General features: G+C 40.6%; 1 protein-coding gene and 1 long non-coding RNA gene across 10 annotated transcripts in view; both read left to right on the top strand.

Annotated features, from left to right (window-relative positions):
- The window catches only part of dock4b (dedicator of cytokinesis 4b), a 122,317-nt gene extending 117,098 nt beyond the window's left edge, over nt 1-5,219 (top strand). For all 6 annotated transcript variants that reach the window (XM_046072573.1, XM_046072576.1, XM_046072575.1 and 3 more), the window contains one exon: nt 2,863-5,219. In XM_046072573.1, the coding sequence (XP_045928529.1) occupies nt 2,863-3,315 (453 nt within the window). In that variant the 3' untranslated portion in view covers nt 3,316-5,219. The remainder of the gene's footprint in view (nt 1-2,862) is intronic.
- Nucleotides 5,220-6,254: 1,035 nt separating this feature from the next.
- Nucleotides 6,255-15,756, top strand: part of LOC123985164 — a 195,413-nt gene continuing 185,911 nt past the window's right edge. For all 4 annotated transcript variants that reach the window (XR_006828624.1, XR_006828623.1, XR_006828622.1 and 1 more), the window contains exons 1-2: nt 6,255-6,359; nt 10,075-10,244. This is a non-coding gene — a long non-coding RNA (uncharacterized LOC123985164). The remainder of the gene's footprint in view (nt 6,360-10,074; nt 10,245-15,756) is intronic.

The following is a 15,756-nucleotide window of genomic DNA, read 5'->3' as shown; positions in this document are numbered from 1 at the left end:
GCCGCAAAAGGTTGGTTGTGTTTCTGTCGCTCACTTCCTCTGTCCGTTTGGTCTTGGAGGTTTTGGGCCTTTTTTTTTTTTTCCTTTCTTTCTTTTTTAGTTCCTCTTCCTTTCCCAGAGACAGCCTGACCTTGCTTTGTGACAGCCTTTTATCCTGCACTGCTAAAGTCTTACCGGCCAGCTCCAGTGGTCTTTATCCTACTGTGTCAACCCAAGGCCTGGGATCTTTGCGTTACTGTTCACTGAAGCTGCTAACTGCTCCAGTGTTGCTGATTGTGTAGTTTTTATGACAAGGCTATCCAAAAGAGGACCCAAAACGGGACTGGCTGGAGGGCATTCATTGTATTAGCTAAATGTGCTAGACGCCAACTGGTGTCCACTGTGTTTAATTCAGGCTCTGAGATGATGTCACCTGGCCTGCTTGCCAGAAAAATGCAAAACCAGATGGATTTATTTATTGCTACGTGTATTGTGAGTGAATTTAAATTAAAAAGACTGAACCCTGTTTGTTATGATGCTTTACTATTGCTATGAGACCTGAACTGAATATTCCCTTCTCTCAACTGAGATGTTTTTTTTAAATATCTCTGACCTCAAGTGTTTATGTACAGTCAAACTGATTACTCTGGTTTTGTCTCCAAGCTCTCATTTATTGTTAACGAGCCTCACAGTTAATACCAGTCTGCAGAAGCAGGAGAGGTCCAGGAAAGGTTAGCTAAGCGCCGAGCGAGCTCTTAATGAGGGTAAAAGTTGTTTTGAAACCCCGGTGAACTGAAGCTTGTCTCCTGCTGACTTTTATCTCCTTTGTGGGCTTGTCACAAGCAACAGTGCTAAGCTCCCAGCTTTGTTGAGGGTGTGATGTCTTCTTACATGTGACAACTAAGAATGCGGTTGTTTGTGTGTGTGTGTGTGAGAGTGAGAGAGAGAGAGAGAGAGAGAGAGAGAGAGAGAGACTCTGCAGAAGTGTGAGTGACAGCTTGGCGCTCAGCATGCTCTGTCAATCAGATTTGTGTGTGTGCGATTAGGTGTGTGCATGTCGACGCATTTGTGTGTGCCGCTATTGTGCTGTGGCAATAGAAGAGGCCCGGAGCGAAGTACCGAGCTGCCCATCACAGCACTGCCAGAGACGGGTCCGTCGCGGACTTCCAGCAGGCCCCATTATCGGGCACATGAACGCACACACACGGCGAGCGCACACACACACATCAATCAGTGCAGCCAGGGACCCATTACCACACCACAAACCCCCGGGACAGTAGTGAACCTGCAGAAAACACATGGTGCCAGTATGACAGGGCTGCACTTACTCATCTCCAGATGTAGAAATTATATTTGTTAGTAGCCTCTCTCTGGAAAGCTGGGTCAGGACTTTAATCTGCTTGTCAGCACTGTATTTAATATACTGATTTTCATCGTGCTTGCACCCAGATATGAAAAGGTTTGTCCAGTCGTGCATGTCAAATGGATACCTTACTGATCAACTGTATACTCCACTAGATCCAATTAAGTTTTAGCAGACATAATGGCAGCCTTGTGTAATTGCCTTGAAAAACATTTTGTTGAGTGATCGGCTTTTTGAGGGGGGGAAGTGCGACATATTGTGTTTTTTCGTCTCGGTGCACAGGGCCGGTTGGACTCAATCTGTTCACTGACTTTTTCAGTATTTATTGAGGCTGTATGGTTGTGTCAGCACACAAGTTGGAGATAGCAGGATAGGGGGTGCATACAATATGGTTGCATGGTAACCATAACTGGCTCACTATATTTGAGACACAACATTTGCTAAAATAACACCCCATGCATGTATGTTATGTGTATGCCATTTTTTGTTGTGATTTTTAAAACTGTATGGGAATTCAAACTAAAGTAATGCTAACAACGTGAACGTGATTTGTTTTCTGACTTTAATTTAGTTCTTTTTCTTGATACTGTCACTTTAAAATCCTTCAAATAAAACAATCTGACAACAGGAACAGCTTTAGGGCTGCAATTAACTAGTATTTTCATTATTGAATATCTACAGATATTCTCCATTAAATGTCAGAAAATGGTGGAAATGACCATCTTAATGTCTAAGAGCTCAGGGTGACCTATTGGAATAGCCAATAAAACCCAAAGATATTCACTTCAGTGTAGACCCGAAGCCGTTAGTTGATTAATTGATTTGTCGATCCAACAGAAAATTGCATATAGTCTGTAGTTCTAGCTTCTGAAACGAAGCATTTGCTGCATTTCTGTGTTTCATGTTGTTTTAAACTGAATATCTGGTTGGTGTCACCTTAGGCTCTCAGACTGTGTGATTTTCTTGTTGACATTTCATAGACTAAATGATTGATGATCATCTATTCATCAAAAAGTAATTACAGTGTAATCGATAATTAAAATAATTTGCAGCGCAAGTTTGTTGTGACCGTAAGACAAAGAAATTGTAAATTGTAATGTTTGGAATTTTATCCTTAGGAAATAGTTTAAAGAGTAATTTGAAACCACATTGAAAGGCAGTGTTTCACAGCCCACAGTTTCTGGTTGAAAGTTTATATCATTGCCACAGGCCGAAAAGTTAAAGCAGGGGCAGTTAAGTTGCTCTTCAGGTGATTAATCAATAATTAAAATAGTTGTTTAGTATATAGTTATTTATTTGTTGTTCAACTAATCCATTAATGGACTAATGGCTTAACAATAAAACAAGCAAAGCAGGATATGGGTACAATTTTTCAGAAATCGTCAAGAATAACACCAGAAAGCTAGAATGCTTTGTGCTCCTTGATGAAGGCAGGTAGATGGATAGTCATCTGCAAATGATGGACTTGACAGCTCATACATTCAGAAACACAACACGTTTCATTCTTTCTCTCCCTCTAGACCACGGTGCCACCTTTCACACCTTCACCCACCGAGTGCCAGTCCACCAGCCTGGTCTCCAACTCCCCTGTCCTCTCCGGCAGCTACAGCAGCGGCATCTCCTCCCTCAGTCGCTGCAGCGTGTCGGAAGCTTCGGGCACCGAGCTACCTGCAGGTGACCACCCACCCCACCCGCTGCCTCCACCCACCACCCTGCCAAACTCTGTCTCCAGCAGCTCAGACGAGCCGGTCCGCAGAGAGAACAAGACCCCGCCCCCTTACAGCGTGTACGAGAGGAACAACCGCAGGCCGGTCCCACTGCCCCACAGTCTCTCCATCCCCCCACAGACGGACCCCCCGGCCCTGCCACCTAAGCCTCACCAGCTCCGCACAGGCAGCATGAAGCTGGAAGGAACCTCCGACCCTCGAGTCCCCAGACCAAGGCCTCTGCCCAGAAAGGTGTCCCAGCTATAGGTGCTGGTTCAGGTCCAGGTCTGGAGCTTGAAGAAACACACTGGCGTATTTTGCACTTTTCTACTGGGCACCTACTTGTTTTTTTGTGATCTTCAGTTTGGCATTCCTGACCTATACACTCCAATAAAAGACACCGGCCTATAGATTATCAGGCAGTCAAAGAAACTGAAGAAACTGTCAAATAATGAAAATTTCTTTTTGTATTTACTAGAGGGCATTGCATTGACTTTGACATGGTCTTTCCGCACTTTTAGCTCTAGTACGTATATTAGGTCACCACGGTCAGTCGCAACGTATGTTTACCAGAACACTTTAGAAAAACACAGTTTTGATAGATGTAATAATCTCAAATATATGTATATTGGTATATATGAGAATTGTTTTTGCCTTAAGTATTGGAAACAGAGTCTTTTATCCGTGAGTCTTGCACGTTTTTTTTTAAACAACTGTGTACATTTGTATACTGTTTGGCTAAAAGGTGCTAGAGGCCTCGAGTATGCATTTCAGTGAAGTGTAGTAGACAAGGGTGTGTTCCCATAGTCATATCCACACAAGCAATGGCACAAAAAAAGTGTATTATGGTTATATGGGGAAAAATTGCTGTTAACTGCATTTTTTTGCCTGCCAATTAACCATATTGTGTCATTTTTATGCAGTGATGTAAAAGGTTTGGTAACTTCGCCCCAATAATGAGAGCAATTTTGAGGCTTATTTAACTGGTCATAGGTAAGAGATAGAGATTTTTCAGTGGGAAGTTGCCACCTCTACTGCCCGCCTCTCTCTAGAATCTTAAAATCACCTCACCCTTCATACCGACCAAAAACTGCCCCCATTAACAATGAGCCTGGACCAAACACACGGGCAATCGTTGGTGCAATTGCATGTTAAGAAGCTGTACCATTGCCATTTATGTGAACACATTCTATCCCTCCTGCATGATGTCCATGCCAACAGATCTTTGGGGGGGGAGGGTTACCAGGTGTTGTGCCAAAGGAAATGTACAATGTGCTGTAAAGAAACTTTACTTTTTTTTTTTAAACTGGGACCTGGAATCAAGAAGCTTGGAAATGCTCAGCTGAAAAGACATTTTTAAGAAACACTTTTTACAGTGATTTAACCCAGAAGTCCTACTTAAACGGTAACCGACTGATCAGATGTAACTCCAGACAAGCACAAACAAGATTTTTATCATCTATATATTATGACCAGTACTGTTATTATGAACTCTATTTGACAAAATTAGAGTTGGAATTAGTTTCACCGTCAGCAGTCACTCAAAATACACGCTATTGAAGAAATATTTACAAACTAATCATTGTCAGATATACAGTATGTACAGATGAGATTTGCTTTGCATTTGATTAAAAAGATGGACGTGAGTTGACTGCACTATAAATAGTTGCTCAGTTCAACCACATTGCATTGCTGCAGTGAAGTAAATGTTCTGTGGCAGGTAGATTTCACATTGTTTTGTAAAATAGGAGATTTTGACATAAAATACTCATCAATCTTAAATTCTGTGCAGCATTTTATGGGGTGGGGGAGGGGTTAGCTTTAGTATTGTTCTTATGTTTCATTTTTGTATGGTTAATTTACTTTTTGATTTGTTGTGAATTTTTGAGATTAAATATTCCCATTAATCAGTACTTGAGAACCTGTAAATTATATGATGAGATTAATGTAAGTATGCCAAATATAAAATTTGTGTATTACAATTAATGTAAATACTGTGTTTTTAACAAAATGTAGCTATAACAATTTACAGCTTTGAATGTAATGTTGAAGCAGCAAAATATTATAAATGTTCAGACTTTTATGGTTTTGTGAGTGTAGAAAAACACAGGTCATGCATTATGACACCTAACACATTTACAAGTTCAATAAACTGCCCTACGTAATACAAATGGATTGATTGACAGATTTCTACATTAGATATTTTGTGAGTTGGATTGTGTCTTCTTTTATGTGGTATACATCACCCAGTTTTGCAGAGATCTCTGCTGATTGGCCATCAGCAATGTCCTGGCCTCTAACAAACATCATTGGCTTCTTAGTGTTTGACAGGGGGGGGGCAGTTTGGGATCATGTGGTTGTCACTGCATTAGTGAACTCTTCTAGGTGGACACAGCGTCTGTTCTGTTTACCATTATCTGAATCAGATAATGTAAACATCAGTACATGTTACACTGTCCCATGGAAACCATTCACTTTACTGTCTGCCGGGATCATGAGCCACAATGTGGCCTACATTTTCCCCAGGCTCACAGGATGCGTTGGCAGCAACAGGGATCATGGAGCACAGAAGGAACTGGGAACAATTAAAGTAAGAACGATTCTGGTAACGCTGTGTAATTGAGGAGACCCAGGGTAGTAAATTCTTCATGCAGGAAATGAGAACCCTAGATTAAGCAAGACAGGAATGCCAGATGAAACATGGCTGCCAAAAAAGGTGAAAGTTGTTTCCAATTTTTTGTGAAGATGAGGAAGCCTTTCCATTTTATGTGATTTTCCACCCCTGCTTCCACCATCAAGTTTATCCTGTATTTATTATACAAATATTACTTTATATTGAATCAACCTTCTTAATATTAAGTAGGCTATAATTAAATATTATCTTTTTGGGATACACAACGAAAACAAATGATAAAAAGCTAATGTGTATATGTTACAAAGTATAATACTGATGGCTATAGCTATGCTTTTAGTTTAGAGAACAGCAAATCAATACTTTAATATTCGATATTTTCACAAAAGCTTAAAGTTTTTACTGTTAAACTGTGATCTATTCATTTGGCTGAAAGCAAAACCAGCTTAATGAACAAAAACACTTGAGTCCTCATTATAATCTGGGAGCCCAAATAAAATTTTACACCCCCAGGAATTAATTTAGATGACCACACCTTGGCTCACAGACTCTGAAAAGAACCAGGAAGTGAGTTAGGGAAGAAAGACGCTTATTTTTTGATCCCCGCAAGAATTTCGACGACAGTTGACTGACACCAGGGCCAAGTTCATTCTTAGAACGTTTTGCACCGGGCTTTGAGGTATGTCATATATATAAATAAATAATTCAGTCTATGGTTTGTGTCGCTTGGTGGGTGTGTCAGAGGTGTTACTCAAAAGACAGCGACGTGAACTGCGTGGCGCTTGCATTGGCAACATGAAGTGTGTGTGGAGCTAACGTGAATTAGCAAAATAGTTTGCTGACCGAGTTTAAAGGTACAAATAAAGTGGAAAATAAATGTTTATTGTATTATGTTAGTCTTCACGTACTGTAATGTGATGACCACTTTCCCTCCAAAAAAATCACTTAACATCTGTGGTTCTCATAATGTTAAGTGCTCTGATGCTAGCAAGGATATTCTGCTAACCTGAAACTTGTTTAGATCAGTCGCCTATATTGAGATTGATTTAAAAAAAAAAAAAAGATATTAAATCCACTTTTGCTGAGGAGGCATAAAAGTTTTTTGGCTTCTGAAGGGGGATGTGACAGAAAAGTTTGAGAACCACTGCTTTAACTTACACCATCATATGCAATGCTGCTCTGCCTTTTATGCATAATGTTAGTAACGTGAATATATCATGTGGTCATCTACAGGGAGACTTTAAGGTTAAAAATAAAAATAGTCTCTTGCAGCTATGTAATAATATGCAGCAAAACTCATACATTTGTGTGGTCAGTGATTTGCTGCACCAAAGATAGGACACAGAATTTATAAATCGTAGTTTACATCTACCTTCTTTCAAACGGTGGCATTCAGATTGACGCTAAACTCTCTTTTACGTAAAAGATGTAATTGGCCCAATTGTTAATCTGCTCCTCTCCATAAATCCCAGGCTTGGGCACACATGGCCATGCCAAGCATTAAAGCTTGTAGAATTTCCCTCTAGCACACGTGGCTCAGAGGCTGTTGATGACTTACCGGTGTGTGATAACCATACAGAAGAAACATTCACACAAGAGAGCAAGTTCCCTGTTCATCACAGAGCATCTAATTACCCCACCACCACAACTGAAGACTTACTCTCGCTCTATACTCCGCACATCAGTTGTGTGTTGATGGAGCTGTGCTGCTTGACCAAGGGACCTTGAACAATTGCAGATTGGTTGGTTGCAAGTTGGTGTGTAAATTGTGTGTATTTCCTCACTCTCTCACTTATAAATATACCATCTGTGCAGGGCAGTGATTGGGAGACGAGCACACTTCACCTGTCAGCACTCATCATAATTGTTGGTGGTTGGCTGTAATTTGACAGCAATTACCATGTCAGGAATGAATTCCCGGCTAATCGCAGAGTCTCCTTGCAACAGAGGGCACATACTACAGCGACCAGAGAGCCATTCAGCCAGCCTGGGAGAATTGTTGTCGGTTACAAACCTCCACAGACTTGTCAATCTGCCTATTATTGAGAGAAGAGCTGCGTTCTGCTTGTAGTTACAGCGAACAAAGCCTGTCCTGGTTAAAGGACAGGAGAGAGTTAAGCAGGCAACACATTTCTGCTGATCCCAGACATTGACATTTTGCGTTTGTGGGCACAGATAGCTCCCTTACAACAAAAGGAACCATAGCTGGAAGCTACAGAGCTGTAATAACATGTAAATATTATGAACCTGCAGAGCTCCCTGTAATTGTAGAGACGTTCAGCACATTTCTAAAAGATGCAGCATTCATTATATCCAGCACAAGGTTTTTGCATAACAGTTTAGCCCCATTATAAAAGCACTAAACAACCTTCATTTATAGCATTCATGGGTGATGATACATAATTATCAGGGGAAAAGCAGTGCTTGGTATTAATTTAAAGTTGCCTGGGGCGAATTTTGGAGAACACACAGCCGCAGAGAAACCTAAGGTGTTTGTCTCGCTCTGCAAATCTCTCCAGGGAGAGGAGAAGCTGGAGCAGCTCTGCAGGGAGCAAAGAACCTCCATCTCCGAGGCACACTGAAGAGAAGTTTCAAAGAGAAACTCAGGAACGCAGGAATAGATGGCATGTTTTATCTTCCAGCTCCACTCCTATATCTGCTCTGTTGTGTTCTGTAGCTTATGGGGGATTTTCACCTGACAGCTTCAAATACTCCAGGTTGTTTTTAATGGCACGATGAGTGAAGTTTAATTTTTTGACTTGTGCTGTCCTCAGAGGAGGACTATTGCCTCAGCTGAATGGGGAGTTGACTGCTAGTTTCAAATACTTTGTATGCTGAAGAGGAGTACAACACAAAAAGAGATCAGGGAAATGCAGGTGTGTGTGTTTGACTGAGTATGTGTGGGTGACTGAGTTTTCTTGGAAGAGGCATACTGTATATATTCCTGCAGATTTGTGCAGTAATTTTCTAAAACCACTGCAGGATGGTGTAACGCAGGGTTCAACCTTTCTGCTAACAATATAGAGGAAAATGACTTCAAAAAATTTTGTTTGACTGCAAAGTAAATGTTTTAGGTGGGGAAACAAAGAACTTTATGGCAGTAGTAAATATTTCAATTATATTAGATCTGGCGCCTTTACAGAGAGAAAACTAGTTAGGTTGCATAACAAGTATAAAAAAAAAACAAGGCCAATAAAGCAGGTAAAACATAAGAAAATAAACTTTTTTTTAATTATTTGGGGGGGCTTTTTGCATTTATTAGACAGAACAGCTCAAAATACCTTCTAAATTGTTTTGTCTTTTAAAAACTAGCCTAGAAACCTTCAACCCGAGGTAAGGTTTAAACTCCCCCTAGTTCTTTCCTCCACAATGTTTTCTAATGAGTCAGAAGTCAAACCAATTGTCAAAGCAACGTTTCATTTTATATAATCCTGCTAATTGGCAGTAATGTTGTTACCTCAACATACAACAGAAAAATCAGACACTGGCAACAAAACTCTGAAAGAAAAAATTCAAAGCTCCCTACTTACCCTGAAAGACCTGGACTGTGCCTTTTCTAAATATTACCATGAACCTATATTGACCATTTGAATTTCAGATCAGTATGAACAACCAGATATTTGAAAGAGGAAACAACAAAGCTGTCAATAATAGTAATTTTGGCTCCGAGTTGCTCTCCAATGAAAACATGAAAGGAAGCAGAGGCACTTGATAAAAGGATTCTCTGCGTCACAGATGGGCAAACATTTCTTTACATTGGATCAAAGATTGAGGCTCTACTCCACAGTACTTGGTATGGCATGCGTCGAATCTTTTATACAGTCTATGATCGAAACAGCTAGTGTAGAATACACAGCAGAATATTCAGTATTCTTGAAACTAAGTAAAGGCCTGGAAGAATATGAGCTAAAGTCTTTCCAAAATTTAAGATTAAAAGTTACTTCTAAAGGCTAGTACTGCATCCTGTGAATACCTTTGTCCATGATAATGTAGCCTAGTACCATCATAAAAGTACCATCATTAAATTCGTGGTTAAAGCAAGGGAGGTTTTTTGTGTATACAAAGAAGAATAAGTGGATGGCACTTCTGTACTTAAGGTCTACACAGAATCTTACTAGATCATATTTATTACAGCTTGTATACATTGGTGGAACAAGCTGAAAGCTGCTTAAACCTGGAAGTTAGGAGGGATTATGGAAACTGGATGTTAAGGGGTTAAGTTGCAGAACCTTCTGTAAAATACAGTACTAACCGTGACAGCATCCCTCCCAAAATGATTAAAAGTATTAATTTCCCTCAGTATGCTACGCACATGCCCCTTGAGACACTTTTATCCTGCACTTGAACCACACTAATGCAGTCCTCTCATTATCATATGCCCCTATCCTTTCCAGTGAGTCATCCTCCGAAGGTCAGCAAATGGCGACCCTGTTTTCAGAGCTTTCGTGCCCACCACAGGTCCTCGATCCTGGCTTCCACCCCAGCCCTTGTGGTTCAGTAGTTTGCACGGCAGGACCAGAGGGCAGCTGCATCAAGACTTGCATCAGGCCAGCCATGCTAAAAGGTACTCTTTTGCCCTTATCTAACCTCTCGCTGTCACCCGCCCTCATTCTCCGTGGGGTGTATATTAAATTAAATGTTAGGCTCTCCCCGTCTCCAGTCTCTTGGGTGATCGACTTAGTTTTGCCTGGCTAGTTCAGCTGTGAAGAGGCCTTTCTTGTTTCTCCTACACACATGAATAAACATAAGGTCAGGTGATATTCTGAAGCATTGTCCCTATAAGGGGTTGCTGTTGAGTTAAAAACCAGCTCAGGGGTTGCATTAGGGCAGGAAGGATGGCACAGTGAGGGCAGTGGGGAAGTAAACCTCTGTCAGTATAAAGCAGACTTTAGGCTGCAGTAGCTTGAGTAAATGTACAATTTAATAAGCTTAAATGGGAATTGCTCTGTCTGGGGAGTGACATAACTTGGATCATTTTGGATATTGGAGACAAGTTTAACATGAACAGACCAATGTGTGGCTGTGAAGTGTGGAAATGCAGCTGTAGATAGCAAACATTCTGACATACAATCGAATGGGCATAATGCATCACATTTTTTTCAGGGGGGCATATTTTCTAAAATCAGCAGTTTTCACAATGAACTGGAAAGTTCATTGTGAAGACAGTGAATCAATATGTTATATAAAACATCTAATATTGATGTGGGTGGTGGTCTCACATAATATCTTGGGTATTCTGTCTATAGTCAATCAAATGGAGAGGTATGTAAACAGTGGCAGATTGTTTTGTAGTGGGCTTGTCTCTTGTTTGACCGCTTGCTTCTAGAAACACAGTAAAAGCCTGGTCCCACCATGGCAGCTCTCTAGTCTAGTCCAATGTAATTGCCAAGATCACAGGCACAAGGAGGCGAAATGAAACTTTGTGAATGTTCCATGTAGAGTTCAACTTTGACCAATTGCAAGCCGTCTTGACAGTGCTGACCTTTGAAGGGATGGGAAGACGTAGAGTCCAGGCTATTGTAGTTTACAAGCTTTGTTGTTCCTTCCACTTTTATTTAACCTCCTCATGTTGGGGTAAGAACTGTTACACAACAGAGCAATGGTTTGCAAACAGTTATGAAAAAGGAGTCTACGGTACAAACACGTCTTTTGAATAATCTGCTTTACCGCTAATGAGCTGGCGAGTTTGCTAACGTATCGTTAGCAAGCAAGTACAGAGTCACTACAGGCAGAGGGCTTCTCTCTCCCGCAGTGTTTTGACTTTTCTCTAAAGCTACAGTATAATTGAATAGTAATTAGACATCACTGTGGCTTCTGTCTTGAATTTGTGGACGTTTGATTGAGTTAAGAAACACCGTTGCACACACATTACTGTTGGATGGTATGCGTCATGGCTGGCACATGTAGACTGATATTTGTGAATAACAGAGCACAGCTGACATGACCATCAGGTGTTTGATATTTGTACAAGCTCTCCCTTCTCAATGTGGAGCTCTTTTTGAATGGCAGCAAACTGGTCATGGTAGACTATAGACACATTGAAAAATGAGTAGAGGCTCTCAAGCAGATCAAAAAAATCACTTGCTTCAGGAATGGCAGTGAAAGTGTGGCAAAGGTGTAGGTCATGTGCATAGCAATGCACATGGACAGCCTCTGAATACTTTTCCCAGAAACGCACTTGCACACCACAAACGGATCGACTCATCACTGCTGCGCAGTCATATATTTGGGCCACAACTTTCAGGTCAGCAATTTTGTTGCACACAAGAACCTGCTCGACTGCATTTGCACCTGCATCCTAGCCATACAGCTTCTGCAAGCATTGGAATCTTTCCTAGATGTCACCTTCCTGTGTGCCCGTCATTGGCTTCGTCCTCCATCACCACATACATCTTTGATTCTTTTACTTCTTTAATCAACCGTGACCTCTGTGAAGCAACATCAAATGAATTATTTTTGAAAAGAAGGCGAGAGGTATGAAGTACATTATTGGCAGGAGCTTTGTATCCCTGTAGGAAAGGGTCAAACTTTGGCAGCAGCTGCATATATTCAAGGAAATTCCACTGGTTGGGGCTGTCATCCATTTCAATGTGGCCACGAAAAAGAATGCCCTGTTTGGCCAGAAAGGCAGTAACCGAAACAATGCGGCAGAGATACTCCCTTCTTCCACTATTCTCAGCTACACTAGCAGCTTGTAGCTGCTCAGCAATGTCACCATGGACTGCCCCTTTTGTTTTTATACAGTCTGTGGTTCGATCTTCTTCGAGCTTGGACAGAGGACCCAACAATATCATATTCATTTCAAGGGCTTTAATGCATAATTAGTATGATAGATAATAGATCAATGGCTATTTTTTTTATTTTTTATTATTCTATGCTATAGCCCCGGATGTCCATGCGTAAAGACAACCATGGATGGTCAGTTACCCAGCAGTGTAGATTATGTAGTACAAAGCTCACATTCTCAACATGTACAGTTCTTTACTTTCTACTTAGAAGGCATTTTGGGGCTGAAAAATGGTGGTTTAATATGAATAAGGGCAAAAAACAAGCTAACATGCTAAAGTCGCTTACAGTGATGCTAACATCACTTTAACTATGGGTTATGTTAAATCTGAAGCTCTAGTTACTTCCAGATTCAGTCTGATTAAGTCATGCTGTTCATGATGTAATTTGACATTGCTCTATCCCACTTAATAATTACAAGATGTAAATTTTACACAAACTTAATGGTGTCTGAATGGGCATTCTGTCATTGCAAGCTAATCTGGCTAATGCTAGTTCATATTTGGAAACTTTAGAGAACATCTTCCTCCCCAGAGTGAAACAAACCACTGGAAAGTATATGGCAAATGGTGAAATCCATCCATATTCGAGCCAGCAAAGAGGAGCTGTGGGAGAAGGAACCTAAAAGATTCAGATGATGAGCATTCAGGCAGACAAGAGAAAGTACCAGCACCACAAGGAATACAAAATAATTTTAGAAGTTCCATGAAAAGGTGCAGAAAAAATGGGCAGCAAATGGCATTAGGGTCTGGAGGGTTCAGATTTGAGAAGACAAACTTTGTACATTTTGTAGCCATACATGGGGGGAGGGGGAGATGCAGTTTCTCTGCCAAAAGTAGGTGTATTTTAAGATATCTTGGTTCTATAAATACAAGTAACAAATCAGAGCTTGGCATCAGAGCTAACAGCAGCTGCAAAGCTAGCAGCAGCATCTTGTATCACCCTCAAATTTACAAAGTGGTTATGACTTCTCTGCAGAGTTCAACAAAAGCAGCTAACTGGCTGCAAACAACTGCAAACTTTCCATTTTGCTGCTTGTTTTCGACTGCCCTTAAATTGTAAATGGTGTTTCAAAACACAATGCTGTCAGAATTTGGTGCTTGGGTATGTGATGAAGGGGTTGGGGGGCTGGCGGAGGGTGGGGGGTTGGGGGGCTGGCAGAGGGTGGGGGGGTTAGCCATAGGAAGGATAATGCACTGCTTCAGCACGCATGGTTTGATTCCTGCAGGAGAATGACTTTACTGGGCTATTACCGCTTCAGTTAGACAGCACTGAATTGTTCATCTTTTGTTCTGGCAGTGAAGCTCTGAGGGGGTTTCTCACAATGAATTCCTATTGATTTTTCTGGTCATGTCATCAAATTGTATGTGGCTTGAATCGTGACTACTGTTTTCTCATCTGCTCCCTGAGGTTGCCCTTCTATTAACTTTTCATCCTATTTGGATGGGGCAAAACTAAACAAAAGACAGGGAGAATTAAAGTGGGGAAGAAACTGGAAAATAGAAGTAAACACAACCAGCAGAACTGCCGTGTAAGTCTCTTGTTCTGTGAAGTTCCTGGACATAATTATAATAATGTGATTTAAAGAACACAGTTATAAAGTGCTTCCCATATAGGATAAAATACACATACATGATACATAGACAAAGATCAAAGCATATGACCAAAATAAACTAAACGAATGGGGAGTGTTTATTAAAAGGCAAACCTATAGAAATTACTTTTCAGCAGTAGCTTAAAACAAAACCACAGTTTCAACAGATCTGATGGAATGGGGAAGGCTATTCCAGAGTTCAGGAGCTACACTGGAAAATCGCTGGATTTAAAATAGGAATGAGGAACGGATAAAAGGCCTTGATCAAGTGATCCGAGTAGCCAAGAACTCGAATAGAGGCTCAAAAACTCTGCTATATATGCGGAGCCAGGCCATGCAGGGGCTTAAAGGTGATTTTGAAACTGATTCTGTGTTTTACTGGCTTTAGAATGTTTTTTTTCCTCCTGAGGTGGTGTAGTTTTTCTTTCGCTAGTCCAAATATAATTCGTTGTATTACGACTACAAAGACCAACATGCAGCTGTTTTGTTATTGCTGCAAGTCTCTTTCGGATTGTGCCACAGATATAAAATGGATTTATTCTTCAGCTGTGCAAAAGTGCAAACTTACCGACTCTTGCCTGAGAGAAACAGCGCTTAGGGCTTGGTTAAAACCAGTTGCTAGTAACGTATTTGAAGCCTGCTGTCGCTGCTTAAAGAATGAGCGCTGCTACTAAAATTTCACATGATCATTAATGATTTTCAGTAAGCTACCGTAACTCAATGCGTGACTGTCTCCCTCTCCTCATTTTTCAAAGGACAAGTGAATGTGAGGGAGAGTGGCAGAAAGTGATGGCAGAAGTTAGGGGAGGAAAAGATCAGCATTAAGTTAAATTAAAAAGAAAGGAAGGTGTTGACCACGAAGGAGCTGAGGTTAGCGGCCTGTCTCTGTCACTCGTTTGTGAGAAGCCAATTAAGCTAGCCGCGCCTACATTTGGAGTGCACACGTATTAAAGCCTTTATGATAAATCCACTGAAATGGACCAGTGCGTGCTGACAGGCAGGTTAGCGGCTTTATCCTGTCAGTTTCTCTCTTTACAAAGACAAGTGTTGCAGTATTATTAGTATTAGAGTCCTACCTAAAGAGAGGCTGTAAAGTCTTCATTTTTCTCGATACAAGAACCACATACAACATTATTTATCAAGTTCGGTCTCTGGTTGGACTTAATGAATTTAGCATGAGGATACACACAACGCCCGGTTTTCAAAATAAGGTGTCTATACAGCATGGAAATTGATTAATTAGATTATATTTACAGAAAGTATAAAACATATTACATGTGTCCAATAAAAGTAAAAAAAAAACAAAACAACAATAACATGTTAGGGAAATTACTTATTCTGTCTTCTACAGTGGGTATGGAAAGTATTCAGACCCCTTTAAATTTTTCACTCTTTGTTTCATTGCAGCCATTTTCCAAAAATCAAAAAAGTTCATTTTATTTCTCAGTAATGTACACTCAGCACCCCATCTTGACAGAAAAAAACAGAAATGTAGAAATTTTTGCAAATTTATTAAAAAAGAAAAACTGAAATATCACATGGTCATAAGTATTCAGACCCTTTGCCGTGACACTCATATTTAACTCAGGTGCTGTCTATTTCTTCTGATCATCCTTGAGATGGTTCTACACCTTCATTTGAGTCCAGCTGTGTTTGATTATACTGATTGGACTTGATTAGGAAAGCCACACACCTG

This window comes from Micropterus dolomieu, linkage group LG16, assembly GCF_021292245.1.
Source record: "Micropterus dolomieu isolate WLL.071019.BEF.003 ecotype Adirondacks linkage group LG16, ASM2129224v1, whole genome shotgun sequence".
Taxonomy (NCBI): domain Eukaryota; kingdom Metazoa; phylum Chordata; class Actinopteri; order Centrarchiformes; family Centrarchidae; genus Micropterus; species Micropterus dolomieu.
The sequence above is the reverse complement of the archived record's forward strand: the minus strand, read 5'-3'. Positions and strand labels throughout refer to the sequence as shown.